This window comes from Aquarana catesbeiana, linkage group LG13 (genome assembly GCF_042186555.1).
Source record: "Aquarana catesbeiana isolate 2022-GZ linkage group LG13, ASM4218655v1, whole genome shotgun sequence".
Taxonomy (NCBI): Eukaryota; Metazoa; Chordata; class Amphibia; order Anura; family Ranidae; genus Aquarana; species Aquarana catesbeiana.
This window is the reverse complement of record NC_133336.1, coordinates 90,847,634-90,867,870: the sequence shown is the minus strand read 5'-3', so window position 1 is coordinate 90,867,870 and position 20,237 is coordinate 90,847,634. Positions and strand designations below refer to the sequence as shown.

Below are 20,237 nucleotides of genomic sequence, written 5' to 3'. Positions count from 1 at the left end.
CCCATAAATTACCGCAAACTGTTAAGCACACTGTGGTTTGTTGGCTTAGGCTAAATATTTTCAAAACCAATTGTCTTGTAAATTCCCTCTGTTGAATACACGTAAAGCCTAGGCGTGTTTCATTGTGTCATTTTAGGTTTATTTAACCAGCGCAGGCTTTATTTTACCTGTGAAGTCTTGGAGCACTTGTGGAATAAAGGTGCCAGTTTAAACATCTGCAGCCTTGGACTGGAAATTGGTGTAGAAGCCGGGGGAGGTGGTTTGTTTAGGGCGGGATGGCTTTCATTGGCTATTAGATGTACACCAGCAGTGTCAACTTGCACAAGTGTCTAGTGCTCCTCATATTTTCTCAGGCTGTCAAATTGTCACAGACAAGTACATTATGATCCATAATGGAATTCAGTTTACAATTCTGCTTCTCAGTCGTGGGAAACCCTTCTTAATACTTCAATAGGTTCTCCTGCAAACTGACTAAGATATGTGACATTGGATGCACTTTCCTTGGCTTAATGAATACCACTTTCACTCATTTCTAAATTGCTGCATTTGTAATTTCAAAAGCCAATATACAATGCCTTGAAAAAGTATTCATACCCCTTAACATTTTTCACATTTTGGCATGTTACAACCAAAAATGTAAATGTATTTTATTGGGATTTTATATGATAAACCAACCCAATGTGGCACATAATTGGGAAGTGGAAGGAAAATGATAAGTGATTTTCAAAAATTTTTTCAAAAATTTGTACAAATAAATATGTGAAAAGTGTGGCGTGCATTTGTATTCAGCCCCCCTAAGTCAATACTTTGTAGAACCACCTTTCGCTGCAATTACAGCTGCAAGTCTTTTTGGGTACGTCTCTGCCAGCTTTGCACATCTAGAGAGTGATATTTGCCCATTCTTCTTTGCAAAATAGTTCAAGCTCTGTCAGATTGGATGGAGAGCGTCTGTTAACAACAATTTTCAAGTCTTTCTACAGATTCAGGTCTGGACTTTGACTGGGCCATTCCATTGTAGCTCTGCCTGGTATGCTATAGGGTCGTTGTCCTCCTGGAAGGTGAACCTCCACCGAAGTCTCAAGTCTTTTGCAGACTCTAACAGGTTTTCTTCTAAGATTGCCCTGTATATGGTTCCATCCATCTTCCCATCAACTCTGACCAGCTTCCCTGTCCCTGCTGAAGAAAAGCATCCCCACTGGATGCTGTCACCACCATGTTTCACTGTGGGGATGGTGTGTTCAGGGTGATGTGCAGTGTTAGTTTTCCTCGTTTTGCTTTTAGGCCAAAAAGTTAAATTTTGGCCTCATCTGACCAAAGCACCTTCTTCCACATGTTTGCTGTGTCTCCCACATGGCTTCTTGCAAACTGCAAACGGGACTTCTTTTGGCTTTCTTTCAACAATGGCTTTCTTCTTGCCATTTTTCTATAAAGACCAGATTTGTGGAGTGCACGACCAATAGTTGTCCTGTGGACAGATTCTCCCACCTGAGCTGTGGATCTCTGCAGCTCCTCCAGAGTTACCATGGGCTTCTTGGCTGCTTCTCTAATTAATGTTCTGCTTGCCCGGCCGGTCAGTTTAGGTGGACGGCCTTGTCTTGGTAGGTTTGCAGTTGTGCCATACTCTTTCCATTTTCGGATGATGGGTTGAACAGTGCTCTGTGAGATGTTCAAAGCTTGGGATATTTTTTTATAACCTAACCCTGCTTTAAACTTCTCCACAACTTTATACCTGACCTGTCTGGTGTGTTCCTTGGCCTTAATAATGCTGTTTGTTTACTAAGGTTCTCTAATAAACCTCTGAGGGCTTCCAGAACATCTGTATTTATTCTGAGATTAAATTACACACAGATGGACTCTATTTACTAATTAGGTGACTTCTGAAGGCAATTGGTTCCACTAGATTTTAGTTAGGAGTATCAGAGTAAAGGGGGCTGAATACAAATGCAGGCCACACTTTTCACATATGTATTTGTAAAAAATGTTGCAAACCATTTTATCATTTTCCTTTCACTTCACAATTATGTGACACTTTGTGTTGGTCTATCACATAAAATCCCAATAAAATACATTCAAGGTTTTGGTTGTAACATGACAAAATTTGGAAAATTTCAAGGGGTATGAATACTTCAAGGCACTGTAAATGAATAGTAGTGGTAAAAAAAGCTTGTGGGTTTAGCTAAAAAAAGTTTTTTATGTTCTTGTTCAAAAGATTTTTAATATCATTATAGGTCTTAAGAAGAACATACATCCATGGAGCCAATATCCATATCAACAAAACCTCAACACATTGCACAGTGCACAAGGAAGGTACATATGAATTAGAACATCAATAAGCAAATGCCAGATAAAACATCAACTAATAAACATTTCAATCCAATTAGGGTATCGTTACTGTGCAAACAGGCAAATAGCAAAACTGCCCACAGGTTCCTGGAGTAAGCCAGTCATAACGAGTATAAATTCAGCTAATACCAGCCCAGAAAAGTGCTGGTATGTGTAAGACATTTACAGATCTTATAATGTCATATTACCATTAAAAGAGTGCCTATAAAGGTATAGCCCAAGGACGAGCCATAGAAAATAAAAAAGTTAGAGGAAAGAGAGGGAGAGGAGAGAAACAGAGCCCAAAGAAGACACGGGTTGTACAAGTTATTCAAATGTGGAGGAGAGAGGCAACTGTACATGGGTTGCCCATGGCTCCCATGTTTGTTCAAAAAGAGTCAGAGTTGTAGTTTATTATGCTAGCAGCTACCCTCTCATGTAACATAATCCAAGAGACTTTATGCTTCATGTGGCGGATAGAGACAGTTGGGAACTTCCACGCTCCTGCTATGGTGATTGCGAATCATGGTAAAGACTTGCCTCCAATAGCTCCTGATGCATGGACATTCCCACCATATATGGAGCATAGTACCCCTTAATGCACATCCTCTAAAGCAATCTGCTGAAGATCCCTCTCCCATACCAGCATGTATGGATGTTTCGAAAAGGAAGCAAGTAAAGACACGTAAGCCATGGAGATGCCACCTCTGGAGCCCTGATCCTTAGTACACCATTGTTCATAAGCAGTTAAAGGAGGATCAAAGGAGGTGTGGATTGTCGATAAAAAATAAGCAATTTGAGTAAAACAAAACCGTTCAGGGGAAGGCATCTCCAAAACAGTATTACAATGGGATAGAGTGAAAGGCCTTCTATGCGTAAAAAAATGACCTATACGCTAGAGGCCTTTGTCCCTCCACCACTTAAAGGCTCTGGTTTGCATACCTGGAGGGAAGACTGTGTTGTGAAAAAAGTGATGTTGGGGAGTAAAGGCAGACATCAATGTTGGGTTAGTGCGAACGCGGTCCCAAAGCACAAAAGTATGGGAAAGCAAAGGTGCCCAAATAGGCGGTCTACATTTCGCGGTATGCCAAACAAGGAAGTCGATAGTGTGGGATGGAGTGGTTAGCTGTTCTATAGACACCCAATCAGGATGTTCGCGCAGGGAATATACTACCGATAATTGCATGAGTTATGCTGCCTTATAATCTGTCCAGAAATCTGGAACACCCAACCCTTTCTTTTTTTTTTTTTTTGAAAAGTTTTATTTATTGCCTTTTAACCTAGCAAGTATACACAAGACCCAATGGGCCACACACAAAAAGAAACTATCTACATTTCTTCAGCAATGACTCTCTCCTCCTCCTTCCAGACCCTCACTCAGTGAAAAGGATCAAAATAATAATAAGGCCACCTTTTCCTAATAACATTCAATGATACCTTTCAATATGTCACATACATACATAGTTACATACATGTTAAATCCCACAGCAGATGCATTCCATTAGGTGCCACTCAATCCGCCATCGTAGTTTCACTATTCATCCAACTGCCCCACACTTTATCAAATTTCTGTGGTATGCCCCTGCTAATGTATGTAGACCTATATAAAGGTGCAGCCCTATTAACCACACCCTTCCACACTGATACCGATGGAGGATTGGGCTTTTTCCACGATAGCACTATCATTTTTCTAGCGTAATAGATTAGGATCGTCAGCAAAGTACGAGTTACTCTCTTTGGGCTAGATTGTCTACCAGACCCACAAGGCACACCTCTGTCGTGGGCTGTATAGGAATGGCGGTTACTTCTGCTATACTTTCTGTGACCCCCTTCCAAAAGGCTTGGATGTTCGAGCAATTCCAAAAGATATGCATGAAATCGGCAGTGAGGGAACTGCACCACCAGCAACTAGATGACCGGGTAGGGAACATCTTAGCCAATCTAGCTGGAGTGAGATATATATATACGATGCAGGAATTTAAATTGAATGAGTTGGTCCCTAGCAGAGACCAATCTAGTAAAATTAATGTCCCATACATACATCATCCCAGTCATCCCCATCCATCTGGGGGAACACCTGACCCCACAACGCCCTACACTTTGCAAGGAGATCTCCTCCTTTACCAAACAGTTGTTTATATATTGTAGACAAGGCCTTGTCCAAAGTGTCCTCCTTTAGTAAAGACTCCAGATCACTCATTTTCAGGATAATACCAATATCTCCAAATTGGGCATTGTGTGCATGTCTGAGCTGAAGATAATGGAACAAGTGAGTGTTGAGAAGTTTAAACTTCGTTTTCAGGGCGTCAAACTGCAGAAGTTTCCCACAACCCACTATGTCTTTCAGCGTCTTAATACCAAATTTAGTCCAGATGATTGGATCAGGGTACTCGCAAAAGTGTATTGATTTAGGATTCTTCCAAACTGGTGTGTGTGTGGAGAAATCTCAGAAGTGCTACCCATCTTGGTCACTGCTACCCATGCCCTACTGGTTGCCCGCATTTATATTGTGAGCCTATACGGAACCCTGACACCCCGATACGGGAGATGTGTCAGCGCCTCATAAGAACCAACAACAGCCACCTCTAGTGTATTGGCAGTGTCATCCTCAAGTAGAGTAAACCACCTGTGCACGAATACTAGCCGACCCGCTAAGAAATATCTGTGAAAGTCCGGGACCGCCAGACCCCCTCGTTTCCATGACAGTTGTAACACCCGGAGTTTAATTAGGGGGTGTAGTCCCTGCCACAGGAAAGTCGTTATAAGTTGATCCTTTTGAATATATATCTCGGTATCCAAACAGGAGAATTCTGAAATATATATAAAAACAGGGGTAAAAATCTAATATTTACTAAATTCACCCTTCCTATGAGTGTCAAAGGTAGATTCTGCCATGCCTGCAGTCTGGATTTTAGTTTAATCAAAAGTGGATTGACATTCAAGGCAATAAAGTCTGATACAGAGTTGGAGATGTGTAACCCCAGATATTTGATCACCTCTATCCTCTGCAAGGGACAGTTTGCGGGAATCTCACATCTGGGGGATGGCGTCCTGTGTGAGAGAATCTGGGATTTTCCCCAGTTCACTTTCAGACCTGAAAAATGAGAAAAGGAATTTAGAATGTCTAAAGCTGCCGACAGGGAATTCTTGGAGTCTCGCAAAAAAGAACCATATTGTCCACATATAGTGCCCTTTTTTTCGGTCAAGCTACCCACCGTTATCCTCTGTACCTCCTCAGAGGCTCGCAAGGCCGCAGCCAAGGGTTCAATCATTATAGAGAAAAGACCCGGGGATAAAGGGCATCCTTGGCGAGGGCCCCTATGCACTGGAAAAATTCTGATAACAATGTTTAGCTTTATGACTGCTGTGGGGCAATGATATAGAATGTCGATCCACTTCTGGAACTGAGGACCGAAACCCAACCCTTTCTTAACCTTAATATTATATACTGCGGCAGGGCAGCCCGGTTGCACAAAATCACGCAACTATACGTGATTTTGTGCACAAGGTCTGGCGCGCACCACCAGCGTCCCGCTCCCGCTGTGATTGGACACAGTGGCTCCGATGGACGCGATGTCTGCCGGGAACCTGTAAATCGTTCGTAGAGAGGCAGAACAGCGGTCTGCTTATGTAAACAAGGCAGATCGCAGTTCTGTGAGAGGAAAAGAGAGAGATCTTGTGTTTCTGCTAAGCAGGAACACAAATCTCTGTCTTTCCCCAGTCAAGGAACTCCCCCCTCCCTAGGGGCACAGTTAACTCTTTGATCGCCCTTTATGTTAACCCCTTCCCTGCCAGTGTCATTAGTACAGTGACAGTGTATATTTTTTCTGCAAAAAGTGTCAGGTGCCCGATCTGTCCACTGCAATGTCACAATCTCGCTAAAAATCGCTGATCACTGCCATTGCTAGTAAAAAAAAAAAAAAAAAAATCCATAAAAATATCCCATAGTTTGTAGACGCTATCACTTTTGTGCAAACCAATCAATATATGCTTATTAGGATTTTTTTTACCAAAAATATGTAGCAGAATACATATTAAAGTGAATGTAAACCCCATTTTTTTTTTTTTTTGATGTCATAACGTAGAGTATAAGATTTCCTTTGAGCCCAGTCTTGCCACACAGAGTTAATCCATCTCTGAGCAATCCTCTTTTATTGTTCAGTGAGATAAATCTTGACAGAGAAAAACTTTGTCAAGTCCTCCCCCTTGCTGTGAGTGACAGGTGATTTACATCTCGTGCACTAGCCTAAGACACAGGCAGTATTTTTTAATTCCTTCCCCACTCCTTTCTTCAGCAGCTCTGCAAGGATTGGCTGTTCCACACCTCAGCATGATTTTGCATGCTGAAGTCATGTGGTTACTTTCCTGTCTTTTCACTGGATGTTAGAGATCATAGCAGAAGTTCAGTGTATACACAGGAGAAAATGCATATTGACAAGGGGAGTGTAGAGGTGGGCGGGGAGTCTACTGACATCACGACTCCACCCACCGAGCTCCAGACAACAGACCCACCCACAGAATATGCAGTTTTTCGGGTCTAATAACAGACAGAGGGGAGACATTTGACAAGTAAAGATACATGCAGGAGGCATGTATATCCTTATAGATAACCCCTATGGCAGTAGTTTAGAAAGGATGGCATTGGGTTTACATCCACTTTAACCTAAATGGATGAAGAAATTCATTTTTTTTACTGGATATGTTTTATAGTAGAAAGTAAAAACATTTTTTTTTTTTTTTCTAAATTGTCATCTTTTTTTGTTTATAGCGCAAAAAATAAAGACCGCAGATGTGATAAAATACCACCAAAAGAAAGCTCTATTTGTGGGTAAAAAAAGGCCAAATTGTATTTGGGTACAGCGTCACACGACCGCGCAATTGTCAGTTAAAGTAATGCAGTGCCATATTGCCAAAAATGGCCTGGTAAAGAAGGGGGTAAAACCTTCCAGGGCTGTAGTGGTTAAGCCTGGGCGTATAGAGGGTGATAAGAAGAGAAGGCTCCTTTAAGTGCAGTATTAAAAATGTTTAATGACAACCAAAGTGGATTGCACTTAAAGAATCACAGTGTAAAACGGGCATGTCTGATCATCACATAAAGTTCTGTTCCTGTGGCTCCCTCTCCTTTAGCCGACCAGCAGCAAGAGGGGGGGTGGATGTGGTGAGCCGACCCGGGGAGCTCCTGTCCTGTCCTGAGGCCACGGTGGAACACACACCTCACTCGTGGACGTCAGGGGGTGGTAACGCGTTTTGGGGCATGCGCAGTAGAGCTCCTTCATCAGACGACAGAGGTCTGACAAAGGAGCCCTCTATATCTCCTTGGATGACACTACTTCTCTACATTTTAGGATTGAATTCCTGAACAGAAGTGCCCTATGTTCCATGTATAGAGGGTGAATCGAGGTAGTCTAGGACCCTTGAAGCCTCAAATAAACTTAGTAACTTTTGATTGGAATCATGCTAAGTCAGCCCTGTTAAGGGGAATGGGTAAAGGGCGGAACAGGTATAATAATTTGGGTAGCAGGCTCATTTTAATTGCAGAAATGTTTTCAAACCACGAAAGCTCGTGTAGCGACCAATGCAAGAGAAGTTTAGTCAGATGAATTAATCAAATATAGCGACGAATAAGACGCAGTAAGGGGGATTCCCAGGTATGGTAAAACTTTGTCTTGCCACTAAAATGGGAAAGCTTCTCTAAGCCTCGGTTCACACCAGAGGCGGCACGACTTGCAGGTCGCCTCACCGAGGCGACCTGCACACGACTGCCGGGGCGACTTGCAAGACGACTTCTGTATAGAAGTCTATGCAAGTCGCCCCCAAAGTAGTACAGGAACCTTTCTTCTAAGTCGGAGCGACTTGCGTCGCTCCGATTAGAACGGTTCCATTGTACAGAACGGGAGGCGACTTGTCAGGCGGCTAGGTCGCCTAACAAGTCGCCCCCGTGTGAACCGAGCCTAAGGCGTGAAAGTGGTCTAGCAGGAGTATTAATGTTAAGCGCTAGAGATTTAGTCTCATTGACCGCTGCACACAGATGTACGTCAGCAGAATGGCACAGGCAGGCAAATGGGCGTACCTGTACGTCCCCCTTTAAATTTGCCGCTTATCGGACACGCGCCCACCACACGCTGCGGGAGCGTGCCCGCGGGCCCCGGGAACTCGATGTTCCCTGGCGGCTCGCAATTGCAGTGTGGAGAGGCAGAACGGGGAGATGCCTATGTAAACAAGGCATTTCCCCGTTCTGCCTTGTGACATAACAGAGATCCACTGCTCCCTGTCATTGGGAGCAGTGATCGCTGTCATGTCAGTGGTAGCCCATCCCCCCTACAGTTAGAACACCTCCCTAGGACACACTTAACCCCTTGATTGCCCCCTAGTGTTTAATCCCTTCCCTGCCAGTGTCATTTACACAGTAATCAGTGCATTTTTATAGCACTGATCATTTTATAAATGACAATGGTCCCAAAATAGCGTCAAAAGTGTCCGATGTGTCCGCCATAATGACGCAGTCACAATAAAAATCGCAGATCGCCGCCATTACTAAAATTAAAATTAATAATAAAAATGCCATAAATCTATCCCCTATTTTACTAAAAATATGTAGAAGAATACATATTGGCCTAAACTAAGAAAGAAATTTGTTTTTTTATATATTTTTGGGGGGTATTTATTATATCAAAAAGTAAAAAATTGACGCTCTTTTTTTGTTTATAGCACAAAAAATAAAAACCTGCAGAGGTGATCAAATACCACCAAAAAAAGCTCTATTTGTGGGAAAAAAAGGACGTCAATTTTGTTTGGGTACAATGTCGCACGACCGCGTAATTGCCAGCTAAAGTGACGCTGTGCCCAATCGCAAAAAATGCTCTGGTCAGGAAGGGGGTAAAATCTTCCGGGGCTGAAGTGGTTAATAGAAAGGCCGGATATCGCACCAAATTCTCTGAGCATCTTTGTCAGTACTGGAAATGAGGTAAGAGGAGATGTGACAAACAGAAGCATGTCATCTGCAACTAGAACGCACTTGTGCTCCCGCGTGCCAACGTACCTATCGCAATAGCGAAGAGCAGAGGGGATAAATGGCATCCCTGAGTGCCCGTGAAATATCTATGAGATCAGAATAATATCCTGCCAGCTTAACTTTCGCCTGTGGACATGAATACAAGGTCCCAATGATCTGGAGAAAAGTAATCAATTTTTCTGTATAGTTCTCCTTTAACCTCATCCAGAAAGAGAGGGGATCCCGCCCGACATATAGACTGACGGCAGGTGGGATCCCCTCTCGTTCTGAGACTACGTCATTTGACATCACCCCTGTCTCACTGCGCTTGCGCGCCCGCAATGTTGCGGCTCTTTACCCATGTGATTGGCTGTGTCCAATCACAGCTGATCACATGTAAACACGGAAGTGACGTTTATCGGCTTTTCTTGCCTCACACTGACAGAGTGTGAGGAGAGGAGAGCTGATCAGTGGCATCTCCTCAGAGGTGGGATCTGCATGGATAATCGGTGTACTGATCCTCACTGCCCTGATTTATCTGTGCAGCCCCAACAGTGCCCAGCAGTGATGCCAGTCAGTGCCCATCGTGGACACAAATCTGTGCCCATAAGTGATGCCAATCTTGATAAAACAATAAAGAAAGATTGAAACTAAAATAAAGGTTGGTCGTGTTGCCTCCCACCCTACGACACAGTTTGTTCCCAGATGGGGTGTCTGGGTGCAGGAACAATACCCTTACTGATCGACTAGTGCTAATAATACATTTACCGTTCAAGTTTAAGCGTGACCTATGTTATGTCAATGTAATCACTCAAGTTAATCTCTGCTTTATGTTCTAATGCATAACCGGTAATGTCAATGTTTTCTTATCCTTCTGTGCTTACTCATTGTGAAAACCTCAATAAAAATCATTGAATCTAAAAAAAAAATCTAAAAAAAATAAAAAATAAGTGATGCCAATCTGTGCCCATCAGAAATGCCAATCAGTACTGTCTTTCAGTTCCACCCATCAGTGCCACCTATCAGTGCTGCATATTACTGCCTCCTCATTAGTGCCCTTCGGTGCAGTCTACAAGTGCCCTTCAGTGCAGCCTCATCAGTGCACATCATTGAAGGAGAAAAATCACTTATTTACAAAATTTTCTGACTGAAACAAAGGAAATTTTTTTTTTTTTAGTCTTTTTTTGTTCTGTTTTTTAGCAAAAAATAAATAACCCAGCAGTGATTAAATATCACATAAAGAAAGCCCTATTTGTGTAAATAAAAATGATAAAAAATTTGGGTACAGTGTTGCATGACCACGCAATTGTCATTCAAAGTGTGACAGTGCTGAAAGCTGAAAATTAGCCTGGGCATAAAGAGGGTAAAAGTGCCCTGTATTGAAGCGGTTAAGGAGGCATGGCAGGGGCTTTGTCCTGTTTCTACATACCATGGCTAGTAGGTGTCCCTCGTTCCTATCTCAAAAAGTTGGGAAGTTAGAAGGCTTTCTACTGTCTACTGCCTCTCATGTATGTGTTGGTAGTGCTCATTTTTGCTCACAAAGCTTTATGGTAACTTTTCCAAATTATTCCTTGAAAATAAATTGATTCCTTCATTGTACATTATATCTGAACTCCAGGCAAAAAAAAAAAAATTATCCTCGCAGTGGCTCCTCCTCTCCACTTCAAGGGTTAACTGCTCAGTTTGCCTAGGGCAGTCTCGAGGTACCCCATTGTAAAATGTAAAAACTATTTTAATAGTTTGCATAAAGCAGCAACATCCCCCTCAAGTAGGACACCCAATGTGGTGGTTGAGGTGATTTATTCTTGCAAAGCAAATACACATTTGTAAACTGGTACTGACTACTATTCCAATGTTTCTCTTCTCCCTCAGTTTTTCTCCATCACTCAGCTAAGGTGCCCTCAATGCTGATGGAGAGGGGCAGGGGAGGGTGAAACAAGGATGCTATGCATCCTAATCAACTGGTGATGCCATTGGTCTTTAGGACGCCGACCGCTAGAAGGTTGAAATGGTGCACAATGAAAGCCTGTGGCTTTGTGTAACTAAAAGGCAGCTTTACCCGCACACCAGCGTGTATACAATGTTTGGGCAATTTTTAGGCATTTTGCCAAGGCACACCTGAAGAAACCTCAAGGCACCCTGGTTGAAAAAGGTTGGTCTAGGGGATGATGAATAAGGTGATATACTTACCCTGTTCCTGACTTCCTCAGCTCTTTCCTACGCTGACAGACATAGATAGCAATTCAGACCACCATTGTACTAAGGGTCTCCGTTTTATAGTACTTCCTCTTACAGTAGTTGGGCAGTGTGTATGCTGTGCAGTCCAAATTAACAGCAACAGAATTGCTAAATAGGCTGCCTGTCTGTCCTTATGGAATCTATCCCACTGTAACCAGATACAGGGAGATGTTGCTCTGTTGCGGGCCTGAATGCTAGTGAATATCGATCGTTCGCAATAGGAGGAACATCCTGCTGCCTTGGCTAGAGGGAGTGATTCCATAGGGACAAAATGACAGGGATACTGTCACTGGTTCACCCAAATAGAGTAGACGTCAAGTTAGGGGAAATTAGAGGAAATGTAAAGTATAGCTGGTACCTGCTGCTACTAGTCACATTTCAGCTGTCATTTGTGTATATAATTGGTTACTGGGGGCAACATACAAAGGGCTGCCAGGTGAATGTAATTACCCAGAAATCTATACTGCAAGATAGGAGTGGTTATTTGCTTTCAATTAATATTTAACCAGCCTCTCTATCTCATCTGACTGATTTCAGTAATTCTGAATTAAACTTTCGATCAGCTGAAACCCCTGCAGCTTTTTTGTAGATTACTTTTATAAAAATCAACAATCTATGTATTTCCAGATTTGTGTGTTTTATGCATTTAATATTATAATTAATAGACTGTTTTTGTTTTCTTTCCCTGCATTTTATTTAGGTGAAACTCTAGTTAAAAAATATATTTCTCAGGAAAAGTAAAAATAAAAAAGGAGCTTATGCTGCAATACTTGCTTTTAATCCCAAGCATTAATTCATTTGTGCCACTAGATGTCAGGAATTTGACCAGCATCTTTTAGTCCACTTCCTCTGAGCTCAGTCTCCCATAAACCTGCCTTCTAGTGGTACATCATCATGCTGGCCTTTATTCTCACACATCTATACAGTATATATATATTTATGTACACTATATTACCAAAGTATTGGGACGCCTGCCTTTACACGCACATGAACTTTAAATGGCACCCCAATCTTAGTCCATAGGGTTCAGTATTGAGTTGGCCCACCCTTTGTAGCTATAACAGCTTCAGTTCTTCTGGGAATGCTGTCCACAAGGTTTAGGAGTGAAGCACATTTGTGAGGTCAGGCACTAATGTGGACAAAAAGGCCTGGCTCGCAGTCTCCACTCTAAATTATCTCAAAGCTGTTTTATTTGAGGTCAGGACTCTGTCCAGGCCAGTCAAGTTCCTCCACCTCAAACTCGCTCATTCATCCATGTCTTTATGAACTTTGCTTTGTGCACTGGTGCGCAGTCATGTTGGCATAGGAAGGGCCCCCCCCCCCCCCAAACTGTTCCCACAAAGTTGGGAGCATGAGTTTTGCTTCCCACTTTTGAGCAACAGCAGGTGGAATAAATAAGGAAGGGCTAGAACAAAAGGGTGCTCTATCCTGGGACTCAGGAAGCCTCCTGAGAGATCTACATGTGGTAATCACTCTGTAAGAGTAAGAAAAGGTTTGCTAAACACTTGTTTTTTGTTGTCAATCAGAAGTCCTTCACCTGTCAGAGAAGGATCTGTACTGTTTTAATTTTTTCTGTTTTGTTCTGTTTGCGACCTTTTTTTAAAAAAAATGGATTTTAAAACAGAATTCTAAAAACTTGCTGACCGCCCTATAGCAGATTTACTGGTACAGGGTGGCTGTTGTTTGCAAAATCACATGTATATATACGTGATTCTGCGCTTCCGCATAGGGGGTGCGCCGATGCTGCTGTGATTAGTCACAACAGATGCCAATCAGTGAGTGCCGTCCAATGTAAACAAGACAGAGCTCCGTCCTGTCAGCAGGGATGTGGTGTTTACCTGCAAAGCAGGGAATGAAATCCACCATATCCCTTAGTAAAAGCAGTACACAAAAACACAGGTTGGGCACACATTTAACCCTTTAATCACGCTAGATGTTTACCCACTTCTCAGCCAGCGTCATTAATACAGTGACTGCATATTTTTAGCACTGATCACTGTATTAGTGTCACTGATTCCCACAAAGTGTCAGTTAGTGTCAGATTGTCCACTGCAATATCACAGTCCCGCTATAAGTCACTGATCACCACCATTACTAGTATTAAGAAAATAAATAAAAACTCCAGTATATATCCCATAGTATGTAGGCGCTATAACTTTTGCGCAAACCAATCAATATACACTTTTCAGGTTTTTTATTTTAACCCAAAACATGTAGCAGAATACATATTGGTCTAAATTCAAGAAATTAGATTTTTTTACATTTTTCTATTGAATATGTTTTATAGCAGAAAGTAAAAAGTATTGTTTTTTTTTTTTTATTTGCAAAATTGTCAATCTTTTTTTTGTTTATAGCACAAAATATAGAAAACCCAGAGGTTATCAAATACCACCAAAAAAAAGCTCTATGTGTGGGGAAAAAATGACTAACATTTCAGCATGGCCTGGTTACTGACCTTTTTATGAAGGGGGGTAAATCTTCCAGAGGGCAACTGGTTAAGAAAAAACCTGAAGTTTGGCCTGCCTTTTTGCCAGGGAAGGTTATCCCCTTGAGCTAACCCCATATAAACAGTGGGGACGGAAAGTATTCAGACCCCCTTACATTTTTCACGCCTTTGTTATATTGCAGCCATTTGCTAAAATCATTTAAGTTCATTTTTTTTCCTCATTAATGTACACACAGCACCCAGTATTGAAAGAAAAACACAGAACTGTTGACATTTTTGCAGATTTATTATAAAAGAAAAACTGAAACATCACATGGTCCTAAGTATTCAGACCCTTTGCTGTGACACCCATATATTTAACTCAGGTGCTGTCCATTTCTTCTGATCATCCTTGAGATGGTTCTACACCTTCATTTGAGTCCAGTTGTGTTTGATTATACTGATTGGACTTGATTAGGAAAGCCACACACCTGCCTATATAAGACCTTACAGCTCACAGTCCATGTCAGAGCAAATGAGAATCATGAGGTCAAAGGAACTGCCTGAAGAGCTCAGAGACAGAATTGTGGCAAGGCACAGATCTGGCCATGGTTACAAAAAAATGTCTGCTGCACTTAAGGTTCCTAAGAGCAGAGTGGCCGCCATAATCCTTAAATGGAAGACGTTTGGGACGACCAGAACCCTTCCTAGAGCTGGCCGTCCGGCCAAACTGAGCTATCAGGGGAGAAGAGCCTTGGTGAGAGAGGTAGAGAAGAACCCAAAGATCACTGTGGCTGAGCTCCAGAGATGCAGTCGGGAGATGGGAGAAAGTTGTAGAAAGTCAACCATCACTGCAGCCCTCCACCAGTCAGGGCTTTATGGCAGAGTGGCCCGACGGAAGCCTCTCCTCAGTGCAAGACACATGAAAGCCCGAATGGAGTTTGCTAAAAAAAACACCTGAAGGACTCCAAGATGGTGAGAAATAAGATTCTCTGGTCTGATGAGACCAAGATAGAACTTTTTGACCTTAATTCTAAGCGGTATGTGGGGAGAAATCTAGGCACTGCTCATCACCTGTCCAATAAGTCCCAACAGGGACGACTGGTTGCAATCGAGGGAAAGATGAATGCGGCCAAGTACAGGGATATCCTAGACGAAAACCTTCTCCAGAGTGCTCAGGACCTCAGACTGGGCCGAAGGTTTACCTTCCAACAAGACAATGACCCTAAGCACACAGCTAAAATAATGAAGGAGTGACTTCACAACAACTCTGTGACTGTTCTTGAATGGCCCAGCCAGAGCCCTGACTTAAACCCACTTGAGCATCTCTGGAGAGACCTAAAAATGGCTGTCCACCAACGTTTACGATCCAGCCTGACAGAACTGGAGAGGATCTGCAAGGAGGAATGGCAGAAGATCCCCAAATCCAGGTGTGAAAAACTTGTTGCATCTTTCCCAAAAAGACTCATGGCTGTATTAGATCAAAAGGGTGCTTCTACTAAATACTGAGCAAAGGGTCTGAATACTTAGGACCATGTGAAATTTCAGTTTTTCTTTTTTTAATAAATCTGCAAAAATGTCAACAATTCTGTGTTTTTCTGTCAATATGGGGGGCTGTGTGTACATTACTGAGGAAAAAAATGAACTTAAATGATTATAGCAAATGGCTGCAATATAACAGAGTGAAAAATTTAAAGGGGTCTGAATACTTTCTGTCCCCACTGTGTGTGTGTGTATATATATATATATATATATATATATATATATATATATATATATATATATATATATATATATATATATATACACACACACACTGTAATGCCCTGTACACACGATAGGATTTTCCGATGGAAAATGTGTGATAGGACCTTGTTGTCAGAAATTCCGACTGTGTGTAGGCTTCATCACACATTTTCCATAGGAATTTCCGACACACAAAGTTTGAGAGCAGGCTATAAAATTTTCCGACAACAAAATTCGTTGTCGGAAATTCCGATCGTGTGTACACAAACCTGATGCACAAAGTGCCATGCATGCTCAGAATAAATTAAGAGACAAAAGCTATTGGCTACTGCCCCGTTTATAGTCCCGACGTACGCGTTTTACGTCACCGCGTTCAGAACAATCGGATTTTCTGACAACTTTGTGCGACCGTGTGTATGCAGGACAAGTTTGAGCCAACATCAGTCGGAAAAAATCCATGGACCCGGCACTGGGGCTGCTTGCATGTCAGGGTGACTTCGCAGTCAGAAAAAGCCTTTCATGTCTCCTCCACGCTGGCGTGCGTTCCAGCTTACACAGGGGGGCAGCCAAAGGATCCGGATGTTGTTGGGTGATAGGACATGTGACCACGTACCGCTCCTAAGCGAAGTCACCCTGACATGCAAGCAGCCCCAGTGCCGGGTAGGCACCCACCAATGTAAGCGGCCATTTGGCTTTTTAATTTGTTTACTTTTTTAATAAATGGTTTTACGCTATGGAGACTGTTTTTGTTTCCTATGTATCCTTATCCTATCTTGAATGAGCTTGACGGGAACGATCCATGCCTATAATACCAACCACAGTCCGGCCATCCATGTGAGCAGGCACAACCCTGCACAAGCGCTAGTGACTCTCTTTTTAACTAAAGGAGTCATTGGTATCTGGTAAGCAGATATCTACTACTTCGAGGTGTTTTCCTTTTCTTATTTTCCTTTGGTGATGGAAAACCTTTTGTTTACAGCAACAAGATTGGGATAATATTGAAAGATATCACTTCAACCACTTCAAATCACTTTTTTATGTGGACAATCAATCACTATATATTTTTTTCACTATTGTGGGCACTTCAATGTGTAATCTAATTATGATTTGTCATTATTATGTTTTTCATTTTTTTGGTAATGCAGGAGATTTATTTATTTAAAGCACTTGATTAGTATGGTATCTAGCGCCCCCTAGCTTTCTTACATTTCCATTTTTTTGGTAATGCAGGAGATTTATTTATTTATTTATTTAGAGCACTTGAATAATATGGTATCTAGCGCCCCCTATCTTCCTTACATAGGCTAAAATGCAGGAGATAACAAACCAGAATATAACCTCTGTTAGAGGGAGCGCCACATCCTAAAAAGATGAAGTGCGATCAAACGTAAAATCATATTGTAAAAAACCAATACAGTGTTTGACAGTCAGCCTTCAATAGTTTAAGCCTATGTAATCAATGCGTTTCGCTGTTGATAGATTCAGGATTCACGCTTAACGTTGGACACCACATAGATCAGACTGTTACTGACTTTTAAGGAGACCTGGGCATTGCTACTCTAGAGCCCATCCTGTTTTATTCATAGAGAGACGTGTGATCCTAGAAATTAAACTTGGACTCTCCAGATATCAAGTGAAGGCAGTATAAATGTCACAAAAATATGAATTTTAGCTTGCCCGGGGGGGGGGGGGTGTATATCTCTACTATATAAGGCGACAAGAGGGTTTGGTGAGACAAACAATGGTGTTTGGTTTATGCATTAGGAACAGTGTAGAAGGTGTGGCGTCGCCCTATATTGTGGAGATATACACCCTTCTTTATTCCTCTGCATCCAATGCTAGGTAAAATTCCTCCCATGTTCGAAGACCATGTCATTTTGATCCAGGCAAGCTAAGATTCATATTTTTGTGACATTTATACTACATTTACTTGATATCTGGGAAGTCCAACCTTTATTTCTAGGATCACATGTCTCTCTATGGATAAAACAGGATGGGCTCTTAAGTAACAAGGCCCGGGTCTTCCTGAAAGTCAGTAACAGTCTGATCTATTTGGTGTCCATCGTTAAGCGTGAATCCTGAAGAAGCTAATGACAGCGAAACGCGTTGATTCCATACATTTATAATATCTAAGACTGACTGTCTAACATTGTATTGGTTTTATATGATATGATTTTACTTTTGATGGCACTACATCTTTTTAATGTAATGATATAAAATGATGTTTTTATACTACTGAAGGTTCTATTCTTCCTCATTTATTGGCACAATTAAAGTTCCTTCCCCTGTGGTTGTTGAGGTTCCCTCATCCTTTTTAGGATGTGGCCCTCCCTCTAACAGGGGTTATGTTGTGGTTTGTTATATACTTAAATGGGATGGTGCCACAATAAGGATTAATTCTATATCTTTGTCTGGCTCACACTTTCATTTGCATTAACATGCAGGGGAGTTTAGAGGCAGAAAAAAAAAAAAGAATGGCAGACGCCCCTAGGAGCAGCTGTAAAAAACGTTCAGTGTGCACGAGGTCTGAGTTATAGATTTCTTTAGAGAAAGGGCTTCTACTCCCACAACTGTGTGTTTTGCTCCCCAATTTACAATTGTCTGATGGTTTTGTGTTTGTTTGCAAACCAACAAGTAAACTGAGTCCTTAGCATGTGCTTGTTGATGGGCTCTTCACCTAGCTTCCATCCCTACATCTTAGTAGTTAGCAGGTTGTTTGTTCTTGTCTAATTCATTACCTACATGCGATGAGGACATTGTCCGGTCAAAGCCATTCACACGTTTCACTTGCTTAGATGTTTCAACATCAAGCAGTTAGAGTATATCTCAAAAAATGACTGTAAAACAAAGCATCATTGAGGATGGACTAAACTGAAAAACCTTAAAATCCATCTGGTAGACACAGCCTTGTAGATAAAGCTTGAAGAACTTTGAAGAATTATTCCTGTGTCTGTGTTCCAATGCAGTGCAAATAGATGGTTGTTTTCCAAGTGCTGTATTGCATATAAACCAATCATATTTCAGTAATATGAATGTATGTGGGTGAAAGATTGATTCCAGTTGCCTGCTGTTGCTGTAACTGTAAAATATTTTTGCTGTCTTGAAAAATCTTTTTAATAATAATTGCTTGTATAAGCCATTATTCAGCGAAGATGTGTTCATCCCCAGCTCAGTTCTCCTGTAGAAACTACTTGTCTCTCTAGGGGACATAGGTGTATGGATTCCATGGCATACTCTGTCACTTAGGGTAGATGGGCATAAAGCTCTCCTACATATCATTGCATTTTAGGTTTTATAATGTATGGGCCAGTGCCCATTCCATATGCCCCACTGTAACTGCCGTTCATCATGGGGATGAACAGAACTGCTGGTGGTTAACTTGGATAATGCAGTCCCTGGGCATGAAGATCAGCCTTAGCAGTGTTCTAAACCAGGGGTCTCCAAACATTTTAAATAAATGGCCAGTTTACTGTCCTTCAGACGTTAGAGGGGCTGGACTGTGCCCTGTGGGAGTAAACGATGCCCGATCTTTGGTATTAGGGGGAGAAATAGTTGGTGTCAGTGGAAAGAATAGTGCTCCATTTTTGTTGTCAGTGGAAGTGAATTATGCCCCAATGTTGGTGTCAGTGGAAGGAATAATGCCGCATTGTTGGTGTCAGTGGCAGAAATGATGCCCCATTGTTATTGCAAGTGGTGGGAATTATGCCTCTAGGGCTGGATAAAGGCAAGCAAAGTGCTGCTGTTTGGTGACCACTGTTCTAAACGGCAACCAGGAGCAAAGATCAGTTACCCCCAGCAAACAATGTTTTTTTATCTTAAACAAAAAAAAAACAGTTCCTGTTTGCTCTGAGTAATTCCTCCAGCATTTGTATGTAAACCTCCATGAATATTAACCTGTTCTCAAGCCTTGCCAAAATTGCATGCTTTTTACTCCCCATGCAGTGTAATCATGTTAAACTCTGTGATAATTAGAGCTTGTGACTTGACATAAAAGATATTAGCACAGGTTCTTATATCACTGGAGGTACTGTGTAGCTTACGTTATGGATGGACTGACTGAAGCTCTCAGATGCACCATGCCTACTAGAAAATTCCAGGCCTTGTGGGTGCATCCCAGTTACAGTTAATAGTGCTGAGACAGGAAATGAATGAGTAGTAGATTTCTTAAAAAACAAGTAAAGGTGGTACCTAGTTTTTTGTTGTTTCTGAAAATGGGCACACTTATTGCTGTTTTTTTTTTTTTTTTTTTTTTTTTATTGTTAAGTGTACTTGAATAGGAACTAAACTACAGAGGGTAAAGAAGTAGTCACCAGTAGCCCCTGTGGTCTCCCTGCAGCTGATCATTTGCCATTACTGACTATGCCTTGTTCTGCACTCTGAGTGAAGACAACCATTTTGGTAGAGGCAGGATTATGCCTCCTTGTGTCATGTCTCTAGCATGGAGAACAGTGAACAGCACAATAGTAACATCACCAACTCTCACTCCAAATCTCCTGAGACTAGCAGTCAGAGGCA

At 41.8% G+C, this 20,237-nt stretch overlaps 1 protein-coding gene across 10 annotated transcripts in view; it reads left to right on the top strand.

Moving 5' to 3' along the window:
- The window catches only part of MIPOL1 (mirror-image polydactyly 1), a 753,413-nt gene that overhangs the window by 218,212 nt on the left and 514,964 nt on the right, over positions 1 to 20,237 (top strand). For 2 of the 10 annotated variants that reach the window (XM_073608910.1, XM_073608903.1), the window contains exon 2: positions 2,229 to 2,307. The exons of the other annotated variants lie outside the window; for them this stretch is intronic. In XM_073608910.1, coding sequence (XP_073465011.1) covers positions 2,229 to 2,307 — 79 coding nt within the window. The remainder of the gene's footprint in view (positions 1 to 2,228; positions 2,308 to 20,237) is intronic. 10 annotated transcript variants of the gene reach the window in all.